Source organism: Ascaphus truei, chromosome 2 (assembly GCF_040206685.1).
Source record: "Ascaphus truei isolate aAscTru1 chromosome 2, aAscTru1.hap1, whole genome shotgun sequence".
NCBI lineage: Eukaryota > Metazoa > Chordata > Amphibia > Anura > Ascaphidae > Ascaphus > Ascaphus truei.
The window spans coordinates 467,140,429-467,167,882 of record NC_134484.1 but is presented as its reverse complement, the minus strand read 5'-3'; the positions used below and the strand labels follow the sequence as shown (position 1 = coordinate 467,167,882).

General features: G+C 44.8%; 1 protein-coding gene across 22 annotated transcripts in view; it reads left to right on the top strand.

Moving 5' to 3' along the window:
* Positions 1-27,454, top strand: part of MAP4 (microtubule associated protein 4) — a 191,370-nt gene that overhangs the window by 94,548 nt on the left and 69,368 nt on the right. For 15 of the 22 annotated variants that reach the window (XM_075588174.1, XM_075588182.1, XM_075588177.1 and 12 more), the window contains 5 exons: positions 10,132-10,251; positions 21,704-21,811; positions 24,344-24,442; positions 24,851-24,982; positions 25,821-25,946. In XM_075588174.1, the coding sequence (XP_075444289.1) occupies positions 10,132-10,251; positions 21,704-21,811; positions 24,344-24,442; positions 24,851-24,982; positions 25,821-25,946 (585 nt within the window). Of the gene's footprint in view, positions 1-2,581; positions 2,700-10,131; positions 10,252-21,703; positions 21,812-24,343; positions 24,443-24,850; positions 24,983-25,820; positions 25,947-27,454 lie in introns of those variants that run through there. The other 7 variants (XM_075588183.1, XM_075588184.1, XM_075588166.1 and 4 more) reach the window with 7 other exon arrangements.

The window sequence follows — 27,454 nt, the reverse complement described above, 5'->3', positions numbered from 1 at the left end:
TTCGACTGAGCCACTGATTGAACCACTTGTGCTGCGGCAGGGATATCCTGAAAACCTGACCTGTTGGTGGCCCTTGAGGACTGGAGTTGCCCACTCCTGCTATTGAATGCCATTACTCGGCATTTCCCTGACCTGCTGCACCGGGGAGCTTTATTTCTGGATATACCGATGTTACATCTTGTGTTCGATGCCAATTTGCTAGTCTCAGGTTAAGATAATACTGTAAATTGGGCCTCTTGTCCCCCAAACAATACTTTGCCCATTTGTTTAAAATGTAGTTGTAGAAGTGCCAACATTGCTGATGCGTATGGTCTTGCAGAGCAATAAAAAAAAGTCTGGCATAAGGTTATGTAAATAAGATGTTAATCCTTAAACTCAGGTTTAATTATAACGCTCTTATTTGAACGAATGGAAACACAGTTGCTAAACTACCAATAATAACAGATATGGCATCTTTTGCTGTTAAGGGGGTAATGCTATATGCTGCCAAACAGAAGTTTCTGGCTGAAACACTCCCCCCCCCCATTACTGCCAATGTGAAAGTCCTCTTCAGAGCATATAGAATTACCCCCTGCATTGGATAAAATCCGTTCTTTCAACAATTAAAGCTGCTACATTCCCTGTTATTTTCTCATATGAAATCTATGAAGCATAAACTACAGAGCCAGCACATTTTGGCCCAATTGGAAACCTTATCTTGATCCACTTCCTGTGTCTGTGTTTGGGAGATAATGGGACCATTCGTTCACTGATTGTGGCCGGGTCGCAATTAGAACGTGGAAAGGAAAAGCTGGGAGTAGAATGGAATTATTTCTAACGGCACACTGTAACATTCCTTATTTTTTATTGCTTATAGGACAATTAACTATAGTTAAAGTTTAAAAATATATCAACCATGCTATGAACATTGACAAGATTTTAGACCTTTTCTAAAAAATAAAAAAAATAGGAGCGATAAATATACAAGCCGAATAGAAGATGCTGCATCGTCACTTTTGACTTGTCACATTTTAATACGTTTTAAATCACAAACCATATACAGTAATAGCTGCTATTGTTTCCTTCTGGTCCTTTAATGGGGCAGCTAATCACAGTGTAATTGAGTATTTACTTTCCCATAATATATTCCTAATAGACTAGTGCTGCACACAATGTACAAACCTTTCCTAAAACTGTCCGATATACGGGGACCATGGTATATTGTCTAGACACACGAGTACTGGATCCACAACTGTTGTGCAGATATTACTAACCACTCAGACTTGCAATTGGCGCGTCGCCTTTTCTGCCAGTTGCTCCCAGCTTTTTTCCTGTTCTGTAACGTAATGTGACATGGCTGGCTGCAGGCTTCCTACATAACCTAGCAAGAAGGCATCTCTTCTGGGAATCCGACAGATACAGCAGACCTATCAGCTGCAAACAAACATGGCTGCTCCGTCATAAAGCCAATTACCACGTTTGCAGTTAACAAACCTGAGTTGGCTCATCACGATCGTTTCCACAGTAATCCATTGAACGTTCCTGGTCACTTAATGCATTAAAAAAATATCCTTGCCGATACTTTTCATTTTTTGTGCGGTGGCGTTTCTAAAGAAACTGTATACAGTATAACATATAGGAGGATTGCCCGAAGCAGTGCTAGCAAAACACCAAATGCTGATGTTTGACAACTGATGCTACATTTTTTACATTTTTTGTTAAGTTTAATGCAAAAGTTGTTATATGGTACAGGTTTCCGATCTAATTTTTTTTTTTTTTTTTAAATAGCATTTATGCGATATTGGGCATATTACTGTCATTTTAACAACATTTTATAACATTTTATGATTTAATTCCTCATACCCAATGTCTGTGGTGCGAAGGAATGGTTGCATGTTAACTTTATGCGGTTTGTGGTTTGCCGATCCATGTCAGACGCAGGATAGCTGTTAAAACACTTGCATGTGGAGAGCTTTTTCTTGCTCACAGTGATGAGTAAATAATAGCACGTATGGAGTTGGTGAGATCAGAGGGATAGTTACCACTACCTCACCTAGACTTATTGTCCCTACTTTCAGCACATGGACCCTCCATACCTAGAGCTGTTATACTGTATTTTTTATCAGTCATTTTTTTAAATTGTATTTCCCCCATTTGTTTGGCCACATTAACCGCCAACGGAACAATCTTGTGGGACTGGACGGTAACGCGGTATTGGCTGCGTTAACCGGTAACGGAGGTTAATGAGTCACTGTAGCTATGTCCTTTTCCCAAAGTCCCAATCTTCTCATACTCCTAGTTTATTTCTCGTTAGTCTGTGACTGATCCAACTACACTAGAATTTCGGCTTCATCTGCCTCAATTCTGCCATGTTGTCCTATCCCAGGCAGCGAGGCATTTCAGGCGGGCTCCAGGAAGTTTAGGAAGAGCCTTCAGGAATATGTAGGGATAAACTTTTATTAAGTAAAGGGGGGTGGGAAATGTTTCTTGCCCAATTCATTTAAAATATCCAGTTGAGCCTTATGGGTTAAGCAAAGTAAGCTGCTTTCAGTATGGGGACTGGAGCTTAAGATAAGCTGACTTACAATGTACATACTGAAGCAACCATTGGGAGATGAGGAGAGGGTCTTCGGGTTGTTAAGCTAAAGCTGCCAAATGTCCAGGGCTGTGCCAGTGGAAGCACGGCTGCCTGTCCTGAGAGCGTTGCTACATTTATATAGGTAAGGTTGCAAAATGACATGTCCTTTGAGTTCAGCCTACAGTATGTTAAATTTAGTCTACAGGTACTCATCCTATATTTGTATATACGGTATGTTGATCCACAGGAAGGCAAACAAAACTCCCCAGTGAAACATTATCCAATATCTAATTTTTCAAATGTCCTTGTTTGTAATGGTCTATCTGGACTGTAGGACAGTTATTGCATGGAGTAGCATGAGAGGAAGAGAACAGGAATGAATGTACAGCCTCAATATGGTACAAACTTTAATATGCAACAGCATTGACAAATACGAGTGACCAGTGCCTTGTCCGAAAAATGAGGCTTGCCAGAACACGGTCATCTGCTGAAGCGATTAGGTTCAAGGAAAACTGAAAGAGCAGCAGATGTCTGAAACAGTTACCCAGGAGAGGTGGAGAGGAATAAAATATTCAAATCTTCAGTGGCTAATCACTTTATTATAATGTCATTTTACATAGGACTTTTCCTCCAGTGAAGCACTGTGCATAACGGTTACACTAGAGCACGTGGTGTGCAGGGTTCTACATAAGATTTTACAGGCACAGCCCCTGCCCTGACGAGCTTACCATCTGTTTTGGTACCTGATGCACAGGGAAGTTAATGGATTTGCCCACAGTTGTGAAGTGACCAGAGCAAGTGAGGAAAAGGCGGTGGGAGAGAATACTTTGTAAGAAAGGCATCCTGGCTTTCAAGTGGGAACCTGGTGAAATCCTTTGTGTAAGAAGTTGTTTTTTTGTCAGTCACTCTTGTGATCAACTATCCAAGTCTCCACAAATTGGTAACTTAATGCTCTCTCCCTAATAATGATGCAGCTGTTATACTAGCCATTGCCATTTACTCCCTGAACCAAGTGTAGGAGTATTGCCCATATATACATGAACTGAACACGACTGGGACTGGTTCACTATGCCTGGAAGCTTTCACAAACCCGATTAGCTTATGGATGGGTTTTACTTTGTGGCTCTGAATAGGAATTCTTGGTATACAAATGTATTTATTATTGTGCAAAAAGTTGGTGTATAATTTATTGTAAACTTGTTTAAATTACTTTTTCCTTATATTGAGAAACCATGATGGTGCCCATCTGTAGTCGGGGAGGGGGAGCATTGACTATTACATATTTATTTAAACTTCTTAGCAAGCATAGTTTTGTTTTTAGCGGTTCGTGGTTGTGACTGTCTTGGCAACCCATATAATGAGTTCTAAACCATAAGAATGTTCACAATGTTTGTGGAGAGTGCTGCCTTTTGTCAGAGGTGATACTTTGACGGGACTGGGCAAAAGCCTACCTATGGTAATGGCGCTTTATAGGTAACCCACACCAATATGTTCTATCTGGTCTGGAATCGTGATCTGCTGTTGGTTGCAACAGCCGTTTGAGCCTCTATCAGAATATTGCTTTCACAAGCCTGCTTGTTCAGATTAGGAAATGGCTCTTGCTGTTTCAGATGCTTTTTAAGATTTACTTGTCAGACAGAAATAGCTGCTGCTTCAGACATCCCCTTAGTACTTTTAACAAGTGGTGCATGAAATATCTCTAGTCTTCATTAAGAGATGTTTCCCAAAGTCAGCACCGCTGAACATAAATGGATGAGACTTGGGATAATAGGGCAGCAGTCCTTGCAGAATTTCCCACCTCCTTATATAACAGCGCGGCTCTCACAACTCTGATTCTAAGTAGGTCATGTAGGTTTTGAAAGTGGTGATACACAATGAAGTCTAAAGTTGTTGTTTTTTTTTAATTGAGCTTTGAGATGGACTTGCTGGTAATGAACTCTTGAAATGCAAGCATACGTAAAATATTCAGCCTTCTGTCTGTTTTCATTTGTTTCGGATGTCGTAGTGAGTTAACCAGGGTCTGCATAAAGTAGCAATTCAGTCATTTTAAAGCTGCATTTTATTTGAACATATCCAGCTGTTAACCTCTACACTAATACCATTTTCTAAGCTGCCGATCTGTTTTCTTGTGATCGATCGGTGAATGTCCTGCTTGACAGGGCACGCAATATGGCTGCCTATTTCAAAAGAGGAAATGGGGTGACAACCCAAAGAAGCTCAATACTTTTAAAATACATTAGAAAGGACATAAGGAGTTAGAACAATTGCCAAACTGATTTATTAAACATACAGGAATTGTAATGCTTTTAACACTTCCAAAAATGTTAGTTACATATATAGTAGATGAGGTTGAAAAGACCTGTGTCCATAGAGTTCAACCTATGCTAAATTTAGACAACAGATACTTTATCCCATATCTATACTTGCTTATTGATCCAGAGGAAGGCAAACAAAAAACCCCAGTGTCCCATCATCCAATGATGTCTCATAAGGAAAAAAAAAATAGATCTATATATCTCCCTGGATCAACATCCTTCTCATGTTTACTTATTTGGTATATCCCTGTATACTGTTCCTTTCTAAAAAGATGTACAACTTTTTTTTTTAAACAAATCTGTTGTACTGTATCTGCCATCAGCCTCAATGGGTAATGAATTCCACACTGTAACTGCCCTTACTGTAAAGAACCCTTTCCTTTGTTGCTGGTGAAATCTCCTTTTCCCCAACCTTAAGGGATGGCCCGAGTCCTTTGTACTGTTCTTGGGATAGTTCTTTTGAAAGCTCCTTGTACGGTCCCCGAAAATATTTGTATATAGTTATCATATCCCCTCTTAGACGCCTCTTTTCTAATGTAAATAAATCTAATTTAGCTAGCCTCTGCTCATAAGTTAGATTGTCCATCCCCTTTATTCCTTTGGTGACTCTTCTCTGCACTCTAGTTATGCTATCCAAATGTCCCATTAGAAAAGTGAGCACCACCATTAGAATGTGTAAAACACTAAAATCACTGCTGTTTGTGTAGTGCGATGCGTGCACGCCTTGTCCTACACAGGCGTGTACTAGTCTCATGGTTGGGAGGTTAAATCTAGTTGATTTGGCTCATTTTGATTTTCAAAAACTCACTCCAAGTATTTACATTTTAGGAGTATATCCGGAAGTGGAAAAAAGCGGCGTACAGCAGGCAAAAGATGAGGCTAAGCACAAAATGGAGGCTAAAAAACAATTTATTGGGTGGGTGACAGCATGGAGGGCAGCGTGGGGGTTCCTGATGTGTTTCGTGCTCACAGCGCTTTGCCAAAGACTCTTTGTTTATTTGATCAATTTATTTGATCTGTCAACATTGATTTTGGCAAACTGAATTTCTACTGAATATATTGGCTGTCCTAAATTGGAACATTGAATAATGTTTTTTTTGTAACTCAATTTTTATTTGATTTTGGTCAATTAGACAAAAGTTAACACAGTACAGCTTATTGGAAACCAACATATGGAAACAATCCTTTAAAAATAAATAAATAAATACCTGAAAAAGAGGGGGTGGGGGGAGGAGAGAGAGAGAGAAGGCAGAAGGTCCCCAGGGCCCAATTTTTGTGTTAATGTAATTTCACATCGCCGTACATCTTTCCAATCTTCCGGTCTCCTTTGCGGTCCTGTGCCCCAACCTGGAAGTCAAGCCCTCGTCCCTCTTCTCTGGAGCTCCAACACCTAGTCAGAGGAGATTGCATCTAATACTATCACAGCAGCACTGTGGTGGTTTACTCCCGGGATGTCTTTGTGCTAGCCATGGCAGCCAGACTTTTTGAAATTTATCGCCAGTGTCAGTAACCAGACTTGTTAACCCCCCCCCGCTCCCCCCCCCCGATACTGCTAGCGAGTTGGTCATTGAGAGCGTTTCGCTGATGGATTTAAGAATCCTTTTAGGGGACCACATTAGATTTATGTAGTCCCAAAGTCGCACATATCCCTCCCTCCCAGCTCCACCCACCTTTAACTGCCAGGGTCTGTGTCACTGTGAAATCGGACATAATCGGGCCGCCTTGTAATAGGACAACAAGCAAGGTACCGCCACCCTCCCCTCCCCCTCCCCCCATGTTGGTCTTCTCATGATCCTGCTCTTGACTCTCAGTCCTTTGTTTCCATATGAATCTGGAAATCAGAGACTGAAGATTGCGAATATCCTTAAGCACCACCGGCGCTGGCAGCGTTTGAAATAGATACAGAATTCGAGGGAGCAAGTTCATTTTAATACAGTAAATCATGCCGATCCAAGAAATGCCATATGTGGACCATTTTCTAATGTCTCTCCTCAGTTTGCAATAGTTTGGGATAATTCGCCCTATGCAGGGTCCTACAGTTATTCGTAATCTGTACTCCTCGATATTTAATGGACGGGGGTTGCCAATTAAAGTTAATAGCTATCAATTTTTCAATTTCTTTGGGCAGGTTGATATTTAAAGCCACGGAACATTTGAATATTATAATAGTTTTTGTATATACATGAAGATTTTTTTTTTTTTAGTTGTAACAATAAACGTTTAGTTAAAGTGTTTTTCTGGACATATATCACTTTTTTCTTTTGGGATTTGTGTGCATCAAAACGGTGATCTGTTCCCGCCCATTATTATGCTAAGGGGTCAAGATACTGGTGTGGGTCATAGCTACACGGGAGCCAATAGGAAGCTGCAATGTAGTCGGTCACAGCTTCCTATAGGTTTGCGTGACGCATGGAGGCGATACCGGCATCGCCTACGGTGGCAAGAATCTCTGAAATTAATGTGGTTCAACTCCTGAGACTCCTAAGCCAAGGGGATTTTTTTATTTTTTGGAAGAAAATGCTCCTTTTAATGTTTGTATCTTTCTAAAGAAACCAATGACGTAGACAAGTTTAATAATAATAATTCTGCCCTATTAAAGCTGCTGTGGCAGATGCCTGACAGTTTTATTATACCGCTGAATATGTAAGATTGTATTTACCCGTTGTTTCAGTTTGGTTACAAGTTGCCATCTTTGCTTAGGCTAAGTCCATGATAACTGCAGCCGTGCGGAGGCGCGCTGAGGCTAAGAAAGCGGGTGCTTTCCCTGGCCTTAGTTCGCGCGCCGTCCGGGGGCGGGCCAGTGACGTCACGGAGCTGGTTCGCCCTCATTGGGCGAGCCTCTCACGTGACCGGCCATGCGCTCCCGTGAGTGCCAAAACTAAAAAAAAATTAAGTGGTACGCCTCCGCACGCCTGAGGAAGCGTGCGCGAGCCCCTACTAAAGGCGCTCATTGCGGCTGCAGGGGCTCACTGACGAGCGTCAGTGCCTAAGCGCTGACCATGGACTCAGTTTTAGCAACGGTAGCTGTAGAAATGATAGGCTCTCATCACTGCAAAATAAGACCAATTGTAGTTAAGCTTCTGGTTTTTGGCCATCTTTGGCTTCACAACCCCCACTGGTAAAGTCTTGAGCTGTATGGTGGGAGAAATGTGAGGAAGTACTTCAGAGGAGAGGTAGTGGATTCATAGACTAGTCTCCTGGCAGAGGCGAATACAGTAACGAAATTCGACACTTCTTGGCATAGACCACAGCCGCGCTGAGCTTTGGGTATAATCTGTGCAGGTGAAGGCGTGTCTTTAGCATATTAATGGGATATAAGGTTGCTGCCTCAGAAGCCTGGTGGTGCTGCTGGTCACACAGAGAGGTTTGGGAAAAGCTGGGCTCGGCTGTCCTATATGAAAGCTAATTTGTACGTGTCTCATAGCACATGGGTCTGGAAAATGGACAGACTAGTTGTCAAGTGGTTCTTATCTGCTGTTGGTTTCCATGTTGCTTACCAGTTGTCCACTGAGTGGGAGATGGATATGTTCAGAGGCAGAGTTGTGAAAAGTAAAATACAACCTTGGATCAGTAGTGGCCAACTCAAGTCCTCAAGGGCCACAAGCCGGTAAGCTTTTAAGGATATCCCTGTTTCAGGATACGTGGCTCAGTCAATGATTGAGCCACCTGTGCTGAAGCAGGGATATCCTTGATCCTCGAGGTGGCCTTTGGGGCCAGGAGTTGGCCACCCCTGCCTTGGATTAAGTAGGCTGTAAAGGACTGCAGTGAACAAGAACGTTCAGACCGAGTAAGCATCATGGTGCTCAATTTCTGTTCACTTTAGTTTGTCTGCTTATTATTATTAGTCATTCAACTAGTGTAGTGTGAGCTGGTAAAAGAACATGGTGTCCTAGTGAGACTGGCCTTTTTTATAGTTTCCCTCATTACAGTAGCAGAGGCGAGATCTAGTATGCATATTGCAGGAAGAGTTCATTGCAGCTGCTGCTTTTGAAAGAACAAAGTTCTTCATTCTTGAAGTACATACGCTTTCAAGAGCTCGCAATTGCCTTTTTTTCAGTGGTACTGTAGCTGTGCATCCAAGACTTGAGTGATCTCGTGCAATACTAGAATGGCGGGAGAACTCCTGTTGATTCATTAAAAGGTTTCTCAAACTTCAATGAATCTGCAGCAGATGATTATAACTTGATACGTATGGCCTTTTCCTGCACAAGTACAGGCAGTCCTCGTTTTACAACGCTTCGTTTTACAACGAATGGCTTATCCAACGCTTTGCAATGCGTACCTATATTCATTTATACAACGCCAAAATGGCTTATCCAACGCTCTAACAACGTTTTGCAACGTTGTGTATATGTATAGATATACATAAACAATGTTGCAAAGCGTCGTAAAAGAAAATATAATAAAATATTGTTATACTATATAATATATTATACTATATAATATATTAATTATTATGTTATATTTTATATATATATATATATATAATACAGTATATAAACTATATAATTTGTGTGTGCTGCATATCTTATTGCCTGCGTAAAATATTTGGTGTATTTTAGTGTTAAAAAGGCCTTCAGGAACGGAACCTTTCATTTAAACAGTGTTCCTATGGGAAAACATGATTCGCTTTAAGACGTTTCGCTTTCCAACGCCATTTTGAGTAACGCATTGTGTCGGATAACCGAGGACTGCCTGTACGTCTATACATTTTTTATTTTTTGCACCCGTGTGCATGGCAGCATCGGACACTTAAATATACCTAATGCAATACATTTATTTATAAAATGTTATATCAGGAAGTAATACATTGAGAGATAATGTTATAGGCGTATGTAACCGTTAGACAAGATTAAAATGTGAGACGGCTTTAGTTTTGAAAGAATTTAGACTGGTGGCTTAGATTCCCAATCCTAAACCAAAACCTCTCTAGAAAGCCGTTCCTACCACTAGGATCTTGCATCCTAACTACCTGATCTTCCTTACATTATCTTGGATTTTACGTCTGTTGGTCATGGAAAGTTCTGTAACTCTGCATTGCTTGTCCTGAGGAAGGGAGAACTCTTGAAAGCTTGTCATATTTTGTATTTGGACTAAATTATCACCCAATACTGAAGTACTCCTTTTATTCTGCACAAATCTATAAAATAAAAAACCTTCCCAGAGCGTTGTTGTATTGCAGATGCATTTTTCTTGTTTTAATTCGGGTTGCTGGTTAGGATTCAATCTTATGTATTTTTTTTTCCCCCCACATTACAGATCCATTTGGGTCAAACCGTAATGAAGACGGCCTGTCGGATCTAATGCTGCTACCTCCCTATGATACGAAGAATCGACTCGCCTTCACAGAGCACTTTGGAGCTACAGAACCGCTTCCCGGTATGCACCATTTCTTTCTGCATCTAAATATATAAAGCGGGACCCAGCTGCAAAGCAATCCTGACAGCTCATTTATCATCCAGGTCCAGCAAAGCCTGCTTCTCTAGTTCCTACCAGATGCTAGCAATAAATCATAGAGCAGCAGTGATGTGCTGTTCCAGTACTGGAGAAAGGAGTCGTCTAGAGCAGGGTTTCCCAATTAAATTAGTCGTGGAACCCTTTTATATTTTGTAAAACAGAATGGAACCCCTTAAATATTTTTAGCGTAGCACATGGAAAAAAAAAAAAAAACAGATATGCACCGCAGGCGAAACATTTGCTTGGTTCAAGATTATTTTTAAAAGGCCCCCACCGCTCCCTTCCCCGTGTGTGTCTCACTCTCCCTCAGGCTAAGTCCCCGCTGGCACTGAGCGCGCTCAGGCTTGGAGAGCACTCCAAGCATGAGCGCCGGGTGTCCTATTGTGCGCCGGGTGTCCTATTGTGCGCGGGGAAGTAGGGGGGTCATTGCGGGCCAGCTGAGCGCGCGGCAAGTATAGATTTTTTGTTTTGATAAGTGCCAGTCGTGGCTGAGCGTGTGTGCACGAGCACCGCGTGAGCAGGGACTTACATATATCTATATATGCAAGTCTCCTCCGCAAGCACCGCCTGATCAGCGCTAGTGGGGACATAGCCTCAGTGTCACTCTCCCTCCACCAGTGTCTTTCTCACTCTCCCTCCCCCAGTGTCTCTCGCCACACTCCCTCCCCCAGTGTCTCTCACTCTCCCTCCCCAGTGTCTCTCACTCTCCCTCCCCCAGTGTCTCTCGCCACTCTCCCTCCCCCAGTGTCTCTCGCCACTCTCCCTCCCCCAGTGTCTCTCGCCACTCTCCCTCCCCCAGTGTCTCTCGCCACTCTCCCTCCCCCAGTGTCTCTCGCCACTCTCCCTCCCCCAGTCTCTTTCGACCCCCCCCCCTCCCTCCCCCAGTGTCTTTCGACCCCCCCCCTCCCTCCCCCAGTGTCTTTCGACCCCCCCCTCCCTCCCCCAGTGTCTTTCGACCCCCCTCCCTCCCCCAGCATCCTGTTACGCCGATGCTCGCCACAAACCGGGACCGGACCGCGGGGCTGAGGTGGGGTTATATAATCACCGACCTGAGTCCACGCAGACTGATCCGGAGTGCGCAGTTCGTAGTCGTACATCGCAGGGTCAGGATTGGAGAAGGCAGCATCGTCGTTATGGAAGCAGGAGTTCGGCAACAGGTAGTCAGGATTTCCCCGCTTCAGCTTAGGAGCGTGAGCGCGGGGGTGGCTTCTGCGCGAGGAGCGGCCTCGGCCCATGACGCCGATCTCAGCAGGAGGAGACAGCAGGCTGGCCGAAGTTCACCGCAGGGCAGCGTCGGGTAGAACCAACGCTTCAGCGCAGAAGTCCAAGGCAGGTCACTGCAAGAGGATCGCAGCAAACCGCAGGAAAGGAAGGGTAGCCACTGCTAGGAGGGAATGCAGCAGGTACCGGTGCTGGCAACACGCTTCAGCACAGACGTCCCGGGTAGACCACTGCAGGAGAATAGCAGCAGGCCAGTGCTGGCATCAACGCTTCAGCACAGACGTCCAGGGCAGGCCACTGCAAGGAGATAGCAGCAGGCCGCAGGAAAGGAAGGGTAGCCACTGCTAGGAGGGAATGCAGCAGGTACCGGTGCTGGCATCAACGCTTCAGCACAGACGTTCAGGATAGGCCACTACAGGAGAATAGCGGCAGGCCACAGGACAGGAAGGGTAGCTACTGCTAGGAGGGAATGCAGCAGGTACCGGTGCTGGCATCAACGCTTCAGCACAGACGTCCAGGGTAGGCCACTGCAAGGAGATAGCAGCAGGCCAGTGCTGGCAACAACGCTTCAGCACAGACGTCCAGGACCAGGCCTCTGGATACTCAGGAACTTGGAAGGTAAGAACGCTAGGAGAGAGGCCTGGGGTGGTTTGTGGCAGAGACAGTAACATAGAGGTAGGAATAGTTATGCTCGGCGCTGGTTCAGAGCCAACGCCTAGAATATAAAGGGCGGAGATCCAATCACAGGAGGAGGGTGTGTGAGAATTCCTCCAATGAAGTAGCACAGGGCAGAAGCTGCAATGAGAGGCAGCACCTGTGCCATAGATTGCCAGAGGAAGCCTGCAACTGCACAGGTCTGCAAGGCAAAAGTCAAAGCCAGTAGTGGATTCCTTACAGTACCCCCCCCTTCAGGTGAGACCTCCGGACGAACAAGATCCATCACAGATTTGGGGGACATGGAATTGTTCCTAAACCTCCTTAGGAGAGAGGTGGCGTTGAAAGCCCATAGTTTGTTGGGATTCCTTACAGTACCCCCACCACTGGGTGAGAAGCCTGGGTGAACAGGACCATTCATAGGTCTGGGAGACATTGAGTTGTTCCTGAAGTGTCTCCGGCGAGAATTAGGTCCACAATCCAGATGTACATTGGCAAGTGCCATGAAAGACAGCGGTGGTACTGCAGTTCTTGGTACATGGACAATGGGACCTGAGGGCTCCGGAATGGGAACATCGGAAGGACAGTAGCCAGGTGTCCGGTGCATAGTAATACTCCAAGAGTACGGGACACAGGACACAGATTGTCGGACAAAAATGGCAGAGGGAACTTCAGGGAAGGCAATGTCTTTGGTGAAATCAGCACGGAGGAAGTTGCGAGAGTCTTTAGCTTCCAAGGAATTCCGGGTGGTGGTTTGCAAGGGAATGGGGCGGGAGGGTTCACTACACACTATAGCAGCGGTACTTTTGATACCAAGCAGGGTTGCTATCCCAAGCAAATTGCGAGAGTCTGTAGCAGTGTGCATGAAACTCTTGGTCATGGTACTGGCAGTTGAAGAAGGATCCGCTTCCTTTGGTTTGTGATCTTTAGAGAGAATCAAATCCGAAATTGTGGCCTTGGCGAAGGACATAATAAGCATGTCAATACCCATAGTGGACCCATAGAGAACAGGAACGGACGCTTCAGGTAAAGCGACGAGGTCCAGTAAGGGTGTCTTCGTCTTAGGGAGAGGCCAATTGCCATACAGATCGGGCACTTTGGGCACCGCACAGAGACCTGCGAGTAAGGAGTCTGTTTGAAAGGTGAGAAAACAGATTTTATCCAAAAAACAAGGCAGGCGGTTAAGCGGTGCATCAACCTTAGGGAAAAAAGTCTTGGGGTTAAAGCTGGGTGCCTCCAACACAGAGAAAGAAGACAGAGAACTAGAGCTTGGCTTCGGAGTGGAGGTCCCAGGTACCCAGGTCTCACATGATACTGTGGGAGAAGCAATGCAAATTGTTACTGTTTTAAACATAGGGTCTTTAACATCGGTAGCTCCAGGCACCTTTTTGAGAGGTAACCCTAGTTTTGGGACAGGACAGTCAATAGCAAGTACCCCAAGTATTGTGGAAGACACAGAGAAAAATAAGTCCATTTTAAAGACGGGATCTTCTGAAAAAAGGAAACGTTCCAAATGCGATACCCCTGAGTTCGTGGTAGTAGACATACAGTCAGTAGTGGATACCCCGAATACTGTGGGCGAATCAGCGTGAAACAGTATTATTACAGGAATGGGCATCCCAGACTTAAAGTCATTTTTAATCATCCCGGAGGCTGTGGCATGATCCGTGAGAGAAACTGGGGTAAACTCTCCAACAGACACAAGGGACATCTTGCTTGTTACAGAATTGGGTCCCTGAGAATCCCTAGTGAGGGCATCAGACTCCATGGGAGACTTAGTGACAGGGGTTTTGGAACTGATTAAAGGAATGGCAGGTATCACAGATTTACTAGGAGAAATACCTTGCAAAACAGAAATTTTAGTAAAGGTGATAGGCATCACAGATAGGGCAGACAGAAGTAAGCTAGGCAAGGTTGCTTCTATAACAGAAGATTTGGCAGCGGCAAAGCTTAACTCAGCGGCTGCTGGAGAACTTTTAACTACAGTGAGAAGGGACTGCAGTTTTACAAAGTCAGGGATAAAGGGAGTCTCAAACTTGAAAGCCTGATCATTCAAAAAGAAGGGCCCTAACTTTAATGGTACTGAGGGAGCAACAGCAGATACGCTGATCTCAGAAGGGGTCACTTGGAAAGGAGAATAATATGTACGGTTCGCTTTAAACCCTAGGATTTGGGAAAAGGAGAACTCAGACAGTGCAAGTGGGGCAACCACGACTGTGCTGGCCTCTGAAGTGGGTATTTGGGAAAGAGTGTCTGGGACTTCAGAAACGACAACAGATTCCACGAAAAGGGGTCTATGCTCAGAAGCAGGGGTCTCAGCTCTCTGAGTGACAGACGGGGTGAGTGAAATACCTAGGAGTAGGGATTCTGCGAACAGGTTTAGAGAAACAAACGGCTCCAGAATACTTTTTACTGGAGCCAGTATATTTGCCGAAAGTTCAGGGGGCATAGCCCCGAGAATTTTAGCCGAGTCAGAGGACAAAAGGGGTTGATCCTCTGAGGCTAAGGAGGTGTCCCTGACTGACGAACTAAAGGGATCTACCAAGGAAGGTTTACAGGGCTGACCTGCAGGGGTTAACATAGGAAAAACCCCAAGGGTTAAATTACTCTGTACCTGAGAATCAGAGAAATAGAAGCTAGTCTCCGAGAGTGGGGTCATAGGGGGTTCTGCCTCTTGCCCTAGGGACCTATCATTAGACTGCGGAATACTAGGGTTAGCAGTAGGAACCTCACAGAGCAGACTAGCAGGGGTTAATACAGAAAAAACCTCGGAAACAGAGCTTAGAATTTTTGGTTTAGGAAAAGAGGGCAAACAGGATTCATTCTCTGGTGCTAGGGAAGACACACTGACCTGGGTACTGCAGGGATTTACAGTGGGGAACGCATAAGCCTGACTAGCAGGGGTTAAGACCGAAATAACCTCAGGGACAGAACTTAGGGAGGTTAACTCAGGATTAGGGAGCGTGGCAGCTTCTTCCTTAGCGGGCAGCGACAGAGAAATGGTTTGACCATTCTTAGGAGAGAGAGGTAACCCCACAGGTTCAGTAACAGGACTGGGAGCACAGAGAATCTGCCAAGCAGCAGCATAGCTGGCAAGGAGGGGATCCTGTTCTATTATGTGAGTGTCTAGTGTTGAGGAAAATACATGGAGTGTATCTTGAGACTGAGCCAACATGAGGAGGGCGCTCTGTTCTACTAGATGAATGTCCAGTGATGAGGCCAGGGCATAGATTGCCTCTTGGGCGTCGGCCAGTTCCATAGGGTTCACATTATCCCAGGTTAAAGGGGAATCAGGGAAGCGAATACATTCGGCTAGAGACTGTTTTAAGTTCAGGATACAGTAAGCCTTAATAAAGAGATCACAACGGCATTGTCTTTGCAAAGGGGTTAAACCTTCATAAGTCCACAGTTCATCAATCAGGGGTAGTACTTCACACAAATACTGGCCTTCATAGTGGGACTGATACGCAGGACGGGACATAACTTCAGTTGGAAAATTGCCATCCCCCGCCACGGCGCGGTCCGGTTTTAACGGGCCGAGCATACTGTTACGCCGATGCTCGCCACAAACCGGGACCGGACCGCGGGGCTGAGGTGGGGTTATATAATCACCGACCTGAGTCCACGCAGACTGATCCGGAGTGCGCAGTTCGTAGTCGTACATCGCAGGGTCAGGATTGGAGAAGGCAGCATCGTCGTTATGGAAGCAGGAGTTCGGCAACAGGTAGTCAGGATTTCCCCGCTTCAGCTTAGGAGCGTGAGCGCGGGGGTGGCTTCTGCGCGAGGAGCGGCCTCGGCCCATGACGCCGATCTCAGCAGGAGGAGACAGCAGGCTGGCCGAAGTTCACCGCAGGGCAGCGTCGGGTAGAACCAACGCTTCAGCGCAGAAGTCCAAGGCAGGTCACTGCAAGAGGATCGCAGCAAACCGCAGGAAAGGAAGGGTAGCCACTGCTAGGAGGGAATGCAGCAGGTACCGGTGCTGGCAACACGCTTCAGCACAGACGTCCCGGGTAGACCACTGCAGGAGAATAGCAGCAGGCCAGTGCTGGCATCAACGCTTCAGCACAGACGTCCAGGGCAGGCCACTGCAAGGAGATAGCAGCAGGCCGCAGGAAAGGAAGGGTAGCCACTGCTAGGAGGGAATGCAGCAGGTACCGGTGCTGGCATCAACGCTTCAGCACAGACGTCCAGGATAGGCCACTACAGGAGAATAGCGGCAGGCCACAGGACAGGAAGGGTAGCTACTGCTAGGAGGGAATGCAGCAGGTACCGGTGCTGGCATCAACGCTTCAGCACAGACGTCCAGGGTAGGCCACTGCAAGGAGATAGCAGCAGGCCAGTGCTGGCAACAACGCTTCAGCACAGACGTCCAGGACCAGGCCTCTGGATACTCAGGAACTTGGAAGGTAAGAACGCTAGGAGAGAGGCCTGGGGTGGTTTGTGGCAGAGACAGTAACATAGAGGTAGGAATAGTTATGCTCGGCGCTGGTTCAGAGCCAACGCCTAGAATATAAAGGGCGGAGATCCAATCACAGGAGGAGGGTGTGTGAGAATTCCTCCAATGAAGTAGCACAGGGCAGAAGCTGCAATGAGAGGCAGCACCTGTGCCATAGATTGCCAGAGGAAGCCTGCAACTGCACAGGTCTGCAAGGCAAAAGTCAAAGCCAGTAGTGGATTCCTTACACATCCACTCAATACTATTGACGGGATATTGCGTTTCTTAGCCAAATCAATCAAATCTATTATCAGTCTGGTATTGTCTGCTGCTTGCCTGCCTCCGATAAACCCCACCTGATCCGGGTGTATTAGTCTGGGAAGGACGCTACCCACCCTGTTGGCTAATAGTTTAGAAAAGATTTTTACATCAGAATTAATCAGGGAAATGGGCCGGTAGCTCTTACAGTCTGCCGGGTCCTTACCCGTCTTATGGATCAGGGAGATGGCGGCTTGGAGCATCTGAGTTGGGAGGGAGGCCCCTGCGAGAATTTCATTAAATAATTTCTGTAGTTGGTGGGCTAGGGTTTTCAGGTATTTTTTATAATATAAATTTGAGACGCCATATGGACCTGGTGCCTTGGCCGGCTTAAGTGCTTTTACTACCACAGCTAGTTCCTCTAGGGTAAAGTCCCCCTGTAGCGCTTCTCTCTCTCCTCAATTTGGGTAATCGTGCCTCTTTTAGAAAATCTTTTAGTCTCTCTCCGGTTTGTTGTGTGTGGCTGACCTTATCTCCATCGTAGAGTTTCATAATATCGTTTAAATTCCTCCACGATCAATTTAGGATTGGAGGTAAGGTCCCCCGAGTTCGAATTGATGAGATACAGTAATTTGGAAGCCTGTTGCGAAGCTTGTTGGCAAGTAAGGTATCTGGCTTGTTGGCTTTTTCAAAGAACTTACGCTTAGACCAGGCCAACTCCCTTTCGGCCTGGCAGGTTAGCAACAGATTGAGTTTTATTTTAGTGTCCGAGATCTCCTTCAGGATATCATCCTGTTTATTGGCTATGTGAAGCGCTGAGTTGTGCTAGTCTCTCCCGCAGCTCTTTTATCCGAGCCTCCTTCGCTTTCCTTTTTTTGTCGGCCAAATTCATCAGAATCCCTCTCAGTCGCCTTATGGGCTTCCCAAAGTGTCGAGTGTGAAGAGACACTCCCCTCGTTAATTACGAAGTGTTCTTTCAGTTTATCCCCTATTTCCCGCTCGGTTATTGGGTTTTTAAGTAGGAGCTCGTTTAGTTTCCAGTTCGCTCCGGGTCTGTCCAGCGAACTTATTGTGCACAGCAGCTCTATGGGTGCGTGGTCTGACCAAGAAATGTCATGAGTCCCTGTACGGGAGACCACCGGGACCACCCTGTTTGATATCAGGAAGTAATCTATCCTGCTGTATCTGTTATGGGGGTGAGAGAAGGTGTATTCTCTCGCCATAGGATGCTGCTCCCTCCAGATGTCCACTAGTTGGCACTCCCTCAATCCCTGGGTAATTGTTAGTATGTCCTGTTTCTGTGGTTGGTTAGTCCCCGTGCATCTGTCCAAGTCCGGGTCTAGTGTTCTGTTGAGGTCCCCTGCTAACAGAATACTGCCTTGTGCTTTGCTGTGTAACAGATTGAAAAATGGTGTGAAGAACTCCAGGACATGTTCGCAAGGAGCGTACACTGAGGCCGACGTTAGCAGTTGACCCCGTATTGTCCCTGTTATTATGTATCTACCCTCCTTGTCTGCATAAGTCTTGGCTACTTGTAGGGATAACCGATTATGTATTAGAATTGCCACCTCTTTTTTTAACAGGCGCAGAGGCCAGATAATATGTCCTATAATGTTTGTCTAAATATTTGGGGTGATTATTTTGGGGAAAATGGGTCTCTTGTAGGAAGACAATATCGGCCTTTTTGCGGATGTAATCCTTGAATGCAATTTTTCTTTTAATGGGATTATTGAAGCCTTTCACGTTATGTGAGATCAATGCTATTTCCTTACTCGTTTGTGGTGTGTTTGTGAACTGCTGTCGTGATGCACCTTGACTGTGTACCTGTGGTTTTCCCTGCAGTGAGGTGACTCCCACCATCGTCGCTCTATGCGGGCGTCCTCGGCCTGGGTAGGGTGGGGGCTGGGGGGGTACAAGAGGAAAGATGGGGGAAAGACAAACACATAACCACATAGTTAACACATGTAGAATGTCCTCGGGTCCCTGGCCCAGCCAACGGGAGACCAAGTTCATCGCCTTTGGGTGCAGGAGGGCCACGGTGGGGTACCGCTCTCCCTGAACCCTCCCCTCTTTCCCCCCCCCCCCCCCCAAAGGACTTCGCTGGAGCCGTGGGTATAAACATCACCAGGCTCAGGCCTGATGCCCGTGCGGACCGCGGAGCAGGTCTCTGCCTTGATACCCCTGCCCCGCCTCTAACACATGTGAACATAAAACAAAAAACCTTTGCTATCTGTAGCGCCATGTATTTAATGTAACCTCGCCACTAACTTTAGAAATTGCCTTCATCTCCCTCCATTTTACTGAGGCTAAGGACCCCCGTTTGCCACCTGTAAATCCACGCTATTTCGTCAGCTAATTCCTCCCTACTTTAGTACGTGTACCTGCCTGTTTCCAAGCTTGGGGTAACCGTTTTCAATCCAGCTGTCACTCCCCCTCCACCTTCCTGCTGCACCTTCTGTTCTCTCTCCTATTTGTACCTATCTCATTGGAGTGCCTATCTACTTACTCATCCCCTACCCTATTATCCCATCTCTCGCATCACTTGCTGCTGCTACCCTTCCATTTCCTATCACTTACTATATCTGTCTTCTCCCAACTTCCCCATTTTTCCATCCGCACCTACCGCTCCTGCACGCCACTCCTCCTGCTTTCCCGCTGACTCCTACTCCTTCCTAACTTCCCCCTTTCCTCTCTTTCCTACTTTACCTGACTCTTCTTGCTCCTTTCTGCTTCCTCTAACTATCCGTGCAACTTCCCCCGTCTCTCTCAATCCTCCCCTACCGTGCCTCGTCCTCGTTCTACCCTGCTACTTTCCTTATCCCTGCTACCAACCTACCTCGTACCGTCTCACTAACCTGCCTTAGATCCTGCTTCGCTTCTGTCCCTCCACCGCCTTCCCGCTGCTACCCTTCCATTTCCTATAAATACTTGTATTTTATACAAAAAGGACAAGCATGTATGTAAACCTTCAAAAGCCAAAAATGGCTATCCAAGGCTGTGACTGAGCAATAGCCATCAACCTCAATTCAGCACAGCCATGTTAGGGGAGAGGCAAGCCAAATTGGCCCATTTGGTAGAGGCAGCACATGATCTGAGCACAGCCTGTGAACTGGAGCATGGTGAGGAAGAAAACACCATGCTGAAGGACATGCAGCCATGGACTACAACGTATGATAAGCATTGAAAGAAATATACAAGGCGAGGGGATTCAAAAGGATGGCCGAAGATGGCCACAGGAGTTTTATTGAGGCAGGTGCACATTTTGAGAAGTTCCATGTTGATTTCCTGGAGGCATGTCTGTTATAGGTGGCATTCTCGCAATAGCAGGAAAACGCATTTCCTAAAATACTCATCCACGCCAAGATCGTGGCTTTCAGGCGTTTCAGAACATCGCTCACAACTCGGCAAATATATCCCAATGTCCAATAACCCCCCCTTCCCCTTGTAAGGTGATAAGCATGATCATAAAGCTGTCCATTAAATTCAGAGGTCACAACCCACCGATGTCTTCAGCACCAGCAGAAAAGCAAAGATCGTAACCAGATCCTGTAGGCAAACGGAGCATGGCCATGACATCTGAGAACCAGTGCATAGTTTGGGCAGATCCAATTCTGACACCGATTCTGACACCTTTTCTGTCCCCTCTTCCTTACACTTTCATTACTGCTGTAATATTAAGGATAAAGAGAGGAAGGGATAACAGCACTACTCGCAAACATCCATGGTTAAGAGAAAATTAGGCAGAATACATAATCCATAAAAATTAATATTTAATGGTCGTATGAAAAGAATAGCGATGGTGTCGCCCTACCAACCCGTTTCACACCTCGAAGCTTTGACAAAGCGTTGCGGTGTGAAACACATTGGTAGGGCGACACCATCGCTATTCTTTTCATATGACCATTAAATATAAAAATTTTTATAGATCGTGCATTCTGCCTAATTTTCTCTTAACCTTGAATGTCTGTGAGTAGTGCAGTTATCCCTTCCGCTCTTTATCCTGATCGACCACAATGGAGGCACAGCAAGGACCTTTGGAACCAGGGACATACACGTGGACATTGCAACATACCAGTGAGTTTGTTTGCTTCATGTGTTCCCAGTTTTTCATTGGACTATACTGTAGGTATGTTATGGTTGATTTCACATGCTACCGTTTCTGGACTGTCTTTGTACATTACCTTCACCTTCATTGAGTGTTAGGTTACCGAACCAGTATGCTACACCGCGTACCTGTCCATGATATTATGAATACACTTCCAAGGTTCGCTGCATGAGCGCATCTTTTTACAAACAATCTTTGTGTCTGTATATTGGTCCATAGCACCACGCAAGTTCTTTATTGTATTCTGCTGTAATGTTGGCAATAAAATCTTTTGACAAAATAATCATGCACTAAACCATTTATAGACCTGAAGGTGCAGTCAGACTGAGCCACCTGTGCCGAAGCTGGTATATCCTTAACCTGACCTGTTTGGGGAGCGGGTTGGTCTTGAGGACTGGAGTTTGAGCCCTCCTGTTGTACTTTGAAATAATATCTGAATAATTACATGGGTATGTCCGTGTATTTTTCCTTTGTGAACATTTAGAAGCAGGTTCTGGAACCCACAGCTACAGCAAATGTCATGGGAACATTGTAGTAGCCACCACACTAGAAATATTGAGCTTAACACTGTTGGGTTCACTGGATATATCGACTAATTACTTTTGATGCTGTTCATTGCAATATTGGCGTTACTGATGTAACATTTCGGCTCATGTAGGGCTCACTTGGGTCTCAGTAATAAGTATCCTTCTGTCCTCTAGCAGAAACGGAACATGAACGATGTCTCCTGGACTTTGCAGAATCAGCAGACACAGACGGCACTGACCTCCTCTCCGGACATACAGACGCAGAGCCTCTGAACATAGCGGGTGAGACCATTCACATGCTGACACTTTTGTGGGTGGTTTAATTGGCTTTAAAATCACTTTTCCAAATCCGTCCCGGCTCCTTGTTTAATGGAAATGTTCTTGGACTTGATGAATCTGCCAGCCAATAGGATTGCAAGATTTCTGTGCTTGAACACCTTTGTTGCTCTGTGACACTGCAGCATAAGTCCACAGGAGCTGGCTCTGATGGCCCTTATGAGGGACATTGCCAGCCATGCACAGCCCTGTGCAAGTGACAGGGCTTTCATTCGGACACAGCTGCTATTCAAGCAAAGGAATTCATCTTATTTATAATATATAAAAAGTGTAATTGAAAAAGAGAACAAACGAGTGAAATAATCCCAAGCGTGTCCTTATCAACACTTATTTATTTTTTTCCCCTCACTTTTTGGGCTTAAATTTTTTTTTTTTTTAGCCTTTATTTTTTCCCTTTTTTGACGTCTTATTTATGATATTGCCGTAGTTATATATGAGTGTTATTGTGATAGGGACACACGGGATTATTTCACTTGTTTGTGTTTTCTTTTTCACACTATACTTTGAGGTATTGATTTTTTTGTATTTATATTTTCATAAGCAAATAATATAAGATCCTTTGCTTTAATTCAGTCGTATTTCTTAGTGTGCGAAGATCATTGTACCTATATGAATGTATGGGTGCCATTGATCAGTCGAGTGCAGTGTCCCTGGTGCTCATGGGTACTTTTATATTTTGAGTAAAATTGTTCAGAGGGCTCTTGTGAAAATAAACTCCAAGAACACGTGTTGCATTTGCATATACAGCGTACAGGGATGATTCTATTACACAAGCCTTCAAGCACATTTTTATTCCCACAAATATGGAGTTGACCTTAATTGACTTTAGTAGTATCCTCTGTAATTTAAGGGTACCCCCATATTTGTAAGAATTTAACTGTTTGTGCGGGATATCAAAATGCACCCCACCCTGGCATAATCCACCATTTCTTTGTATTTTATATTTTTATAAAAAGGGACGAGGAACAGTCTGCTTTTGACAGTTTAAATTGACCCATCCCAGGATTCCGCTAATTGTCTACTTTCAGAAAATATAAATTGTCCGGGTGTATGGCTGTATTTTAACGGCAATTACATGAGAAAATTGTGGTGTCACACTGTTTAATGCTTTTTGGGGACTTGCCATCTTATTTTTTTTCCCCATGTAAATACTTTTAACCAAGTAAAAATAATTAATTCAATGTTTCACATTATAGTGTTAATATGGCTCAACCAGACAATGTGTATAGCTATATTAAAACTTTGGAAACAAGTCCTCACAAGAGGTTTATGAGCCCTCTTTATACCCAATCCTATCCCTGTATATAAATACATTATTTACCTTCACACCTATTAAAACACCAAGTTTAAATCACAAATTCACTTTTTTTTATACTCTCTAGTAAACGCTGTCCAATATCACTTTGTGGTGTTTGCTAGTGTGCACAACACACCTCTGGAATGCCCTTCCCCCTCAATATCAGACTAGCACCCCCTCTATCCACCTTAAGACCCACCTTAAAACACACCTGCTTAACGAAGCATATGAGTCGATCTGTGGCGGATACTTTACACCTCATACATAAAGCTTGGCCCATTGCAGACGCACTTACCAGAACGCCCTCCTACTGTTTCTGTACGTTCTTCCTACCTACCAATTAGATTGTAAGCTATTCGGGGTAGGGACTCCTCTTCCTAAATGTCACATGTCTGAAGCATTTCATCCCATTGTGTTATTTGTATTTGTTATTTGATTGTCACGTGTATTACTGCTGTGAAGCGCTATATACATTAATGGCGCTTTATAAATAAAGTGTTGCATCCAACACTGACACAAATTGTTTAAAACATGATGTTGGTCAAAAAAAAAAATTCTAATACCGGTATAGACGACATTGTATCTTGGTCAGATGTGCAATGAAACAGTGGGGAAAAAACACTATCATTTTCATAGGTGTGTATATATAAAGTTGCTTACAGGAATCATTCTTAAACAAATATATAGCAAAAGTTGCACATTTTGTTTCGCCTGGCAGTGGCAAAACCCCACAGCACTGAAGAGGTTAATATGAGCTTGCCCACTCAGTAAGTAGCTGAAAGGTAGAGGACATGTTTTACTATAACCAGTCTGAGCAATGGATCTTAGATGCATTTCTCTGAACAGAAAGCCCCACGCCCGGCCGTCAGGGCAGAGCCTGTTTCTTTTCCTAATACTTTGTGTACATTCAAGTTATTACATCATTAAGACTCTTTGCCCTTAAGCTTTTCATCGTACCCAATGTTTACACAAGTATTACCTGTCTATAATAGAGTCTGCATGCTCAGCATAATGATATGGGTGAGGTCATATTACCATGCCTCCGAGAGGAGCTTTGATTTCTGGTGAACTTTGTATTTCCCTGTGCAATGTAACTCTGCTTGTGGAGACTCACACCGCTTACAGGATGGCTGCTGAGCTGTAGATATTGCTTCTGACTCTCACTTGTCTGCTTTCTGCAGCACCTGACCAGGAAATCTATGAAGGAGGCTGGCTCACAGATTCTTACTCTAACACAGAAGAAAGAGATACGCAAAGTGGAGATGCCTCTGAAAAAACAGGTATGAGAGGATCCCTGTGCCTGTAGCATGCGAGCATGCCAAAAGCACAGCATACTGTACAACTCGCTGCTGTATTAACACAGGAGACTTACTCTTTTGAAAACGAGGAGAGGTTGTTTCAGCGGAGGAAACTGCGAAACGAGCGGTTTGATACTGTAGCTGACTATACACAGAAATTAGCTTATACTAATTGGTTAAATTACTGGTCCAAGTCATAAGAACCTGATATGGGCTTTGGTGAATCATCTATGAACGTTGGTAGTAGGTTGCTTGAGCAGTAACTTGGTAGAAAATGTCCATTGATTTACCCAACAAATGCACTTTTTAAATCTGTGTAGTTAATAGCTTGTTGCCTTTTATACTTAGAAATAAAATGACTGACCTGTTACACAAATATCTGGTTTTAAGCAAGCTTAGGCGACACACCAAGCGACGAGTCCATGCGGTTTCCTCTTCAAGTGACAAAAAGTGACACAACTTCAGAGATCTGGCAGCCGACAGCAGAAGAGCAACTAGCACTTAGCCCACATCACAGCACAGGTGAGGGCTCACTCAGCAGCGCCTGGAAAGGCGAGACACTATAAAGAACATTTCCAAAGGAGTAGCTCGTGTTCATGTCCCTTCCTTGAAGTGGGCGAACACTGTTTGAAATCCAGTGTCTGCTCCTTGTGACCTTAGGACCGTATCTCTGGCACCAAAATCAGATTGTATGCTTCATGAGGTTGGGACTCTTTGTGCCCGAAACGTTCTACATGCGGCACTTGGTACTTTGGTGGCACTTTGAGTAATGCTGGAGCAAATTATTGTGTTAATCTGAATTAAACCCTTCCACTTTGAATGTTGCTGCATGGCAGGCTCAGATCTGTGGTGAAAACCTCCTCAGGACCTGCAGAGTCCAGTTCCCACGGTGGTTAGTTGTACTCGAATGGTGCAGCCTCACTTGGCAACATACTTTGGAGTGACACCGCACAGTCACATGTCACCTTCTCTAGGGGGAGCTTAGAGGTGGAGTCTGTTTTAAAAACCTCTAGGAGGTACAGAAGCTGTTTTTAACCTTTGCTGGTTCCTATGATGGTGAAATAGTGAAGTTGTCCATGTAATGAAACATACCTTCAAAAGCACTTGCAAAGTTTCAGTGAGCAGGAAAAGGTTGTACTTTTGTTTTTAATGTTCCTTGTTTCAGAACCAGTGCGTAGTACAAAGTCCCCAGTCTTTGCACTGAGGCTTGGAACTACTTGCTTTGCAATGTGCAGCAATGAGCTATCAAATAGTGATCATGCCGGGATGGTTTCAGATCTGTGCTTTTTATAGCCCGGCGAATGCAGCTGTCCTGTAGCTTCATTCACATTTAATCAGCAGACACCTCTTGTGCATTTAGAACCCACCAGGATAGCTGAGGAAGCTCTGTTTCATTCGCCAGAAGGTCCTGCCTCTGCTGTTTGTGATTTAGCTGAAATAACTGGAGAGACCAAAGCTGCTGAGTCGCACAGCACTGAGGAGACGGGTAAGGCCGAACTCGGGAGCAAACTTTCATCAGAGATGGCATTATCTCCATTCAATCACTTCTTGTTTCCTATTCAGATTACAACTGCCAAATAGCACTTGTAGCTGCAACTTTTGGGCTATTTTTCTGCATTAGCTCCCTATGTATATGTATATGATGTGATATTTATGATTGAGCTTTTTGCATATGATGTTTTAAGGCCTTAATTTACAATGCTGGACGATGCAATGACAGAATAACTTTCTGTGTATGTTACTGCAGGGACTGGCCCTTTTAACATACATATGCAGCCGAATTGTCGGAGGAAACTGACCATGGGGAAGGCAGCTGTGAGCAGCCGGTTCAATACAAAGCTGCTGCTGCTGCTGCCCATGGCCATCACCTTCCCCGGAGCTTCAGGAAAACTCTCTCCTGTGGCTCCGAGGAAAGGGATTTGGGCGACATCTGTAGTTAAGAACTTTTTTTTTAGTTATGCCTTGTTTTACACATGCCGGGCGGTTCTTCTGCATTCCACCCCCTCCTCCCCCCCCCCCCCTTTTTTTATTTATTTTTTATTCTTCCTAATTATAACTTTTGGTCTAGATTTTGTCGTTTGGAATATATTGTAGTTTGTTATAACTTTAGACCATAATTTCAGTCGTACAAGATTTCATTGTGTATCAGCTTCAGACTGCAGGGGTGGTCTCTTCGTCAGATAGGACAGGAGGTTAATCACAGCAGGGGTTTAATCTGTGAATGTGTTCAGGATATTAGCATGCTGTATCTGGGATATTGACCTCTGGTTTTTATCTGTGGATGAGGTTTTGGGAGGATAAGCATATAGAGGTATTACTATCAAGTATCGGTGTGTGCTTTCGATCCTGTACCCTTGCATGTGCTGTAGGTGTTAAAGGTTTCTGTAGCAGTCTTGAATCCAGTCTTGAATCGTGCCATTTTTCCCAAAGTCCAAAATAGATATTTCCGTCCCTATGCCATTCTGTTCTCTCAGAACTAATAATGATAAATCATTAGTAGAATGTCCTGGTAGTAACGTGCTGACCAACTGGTGTTCCGGGTCAGATATGTTGTATCTGGGGTAGTTCATCCTTTTGTGAATGATTTATCATCCTCCGTGACCATTAGTTGCTGGTCCTCAATGTCTTTCAGTGGTGGTTTCTTCCCGGTTATCCTTACAGCACGTTCAGTGTCCCAGTCAGTCTATGTTTTGTTTGACGAAGGACTTGCGAAGAGAGGACACGTTTGTTTCTAGTATCCTCATTGGAGCAGATGCTGCAGTTCACAAGAGGACAATATTCCAGCTACAGTATTCTCATCTTATGAACGCCTCCTTCACATGAGAACCTCTGTGATGAACCTAGTGCGCTATAGATCTGATCCTCCCATCTTAAGTTTAGAGATCACATCTGATAGACCTCTGAAGTCTCAAAAGTTTATGCATTTGTATGATTGTGATATCTTTCAATGGCGTAACATATCGGCCTATGAAATATCTCGCTCTTTCTGGGACA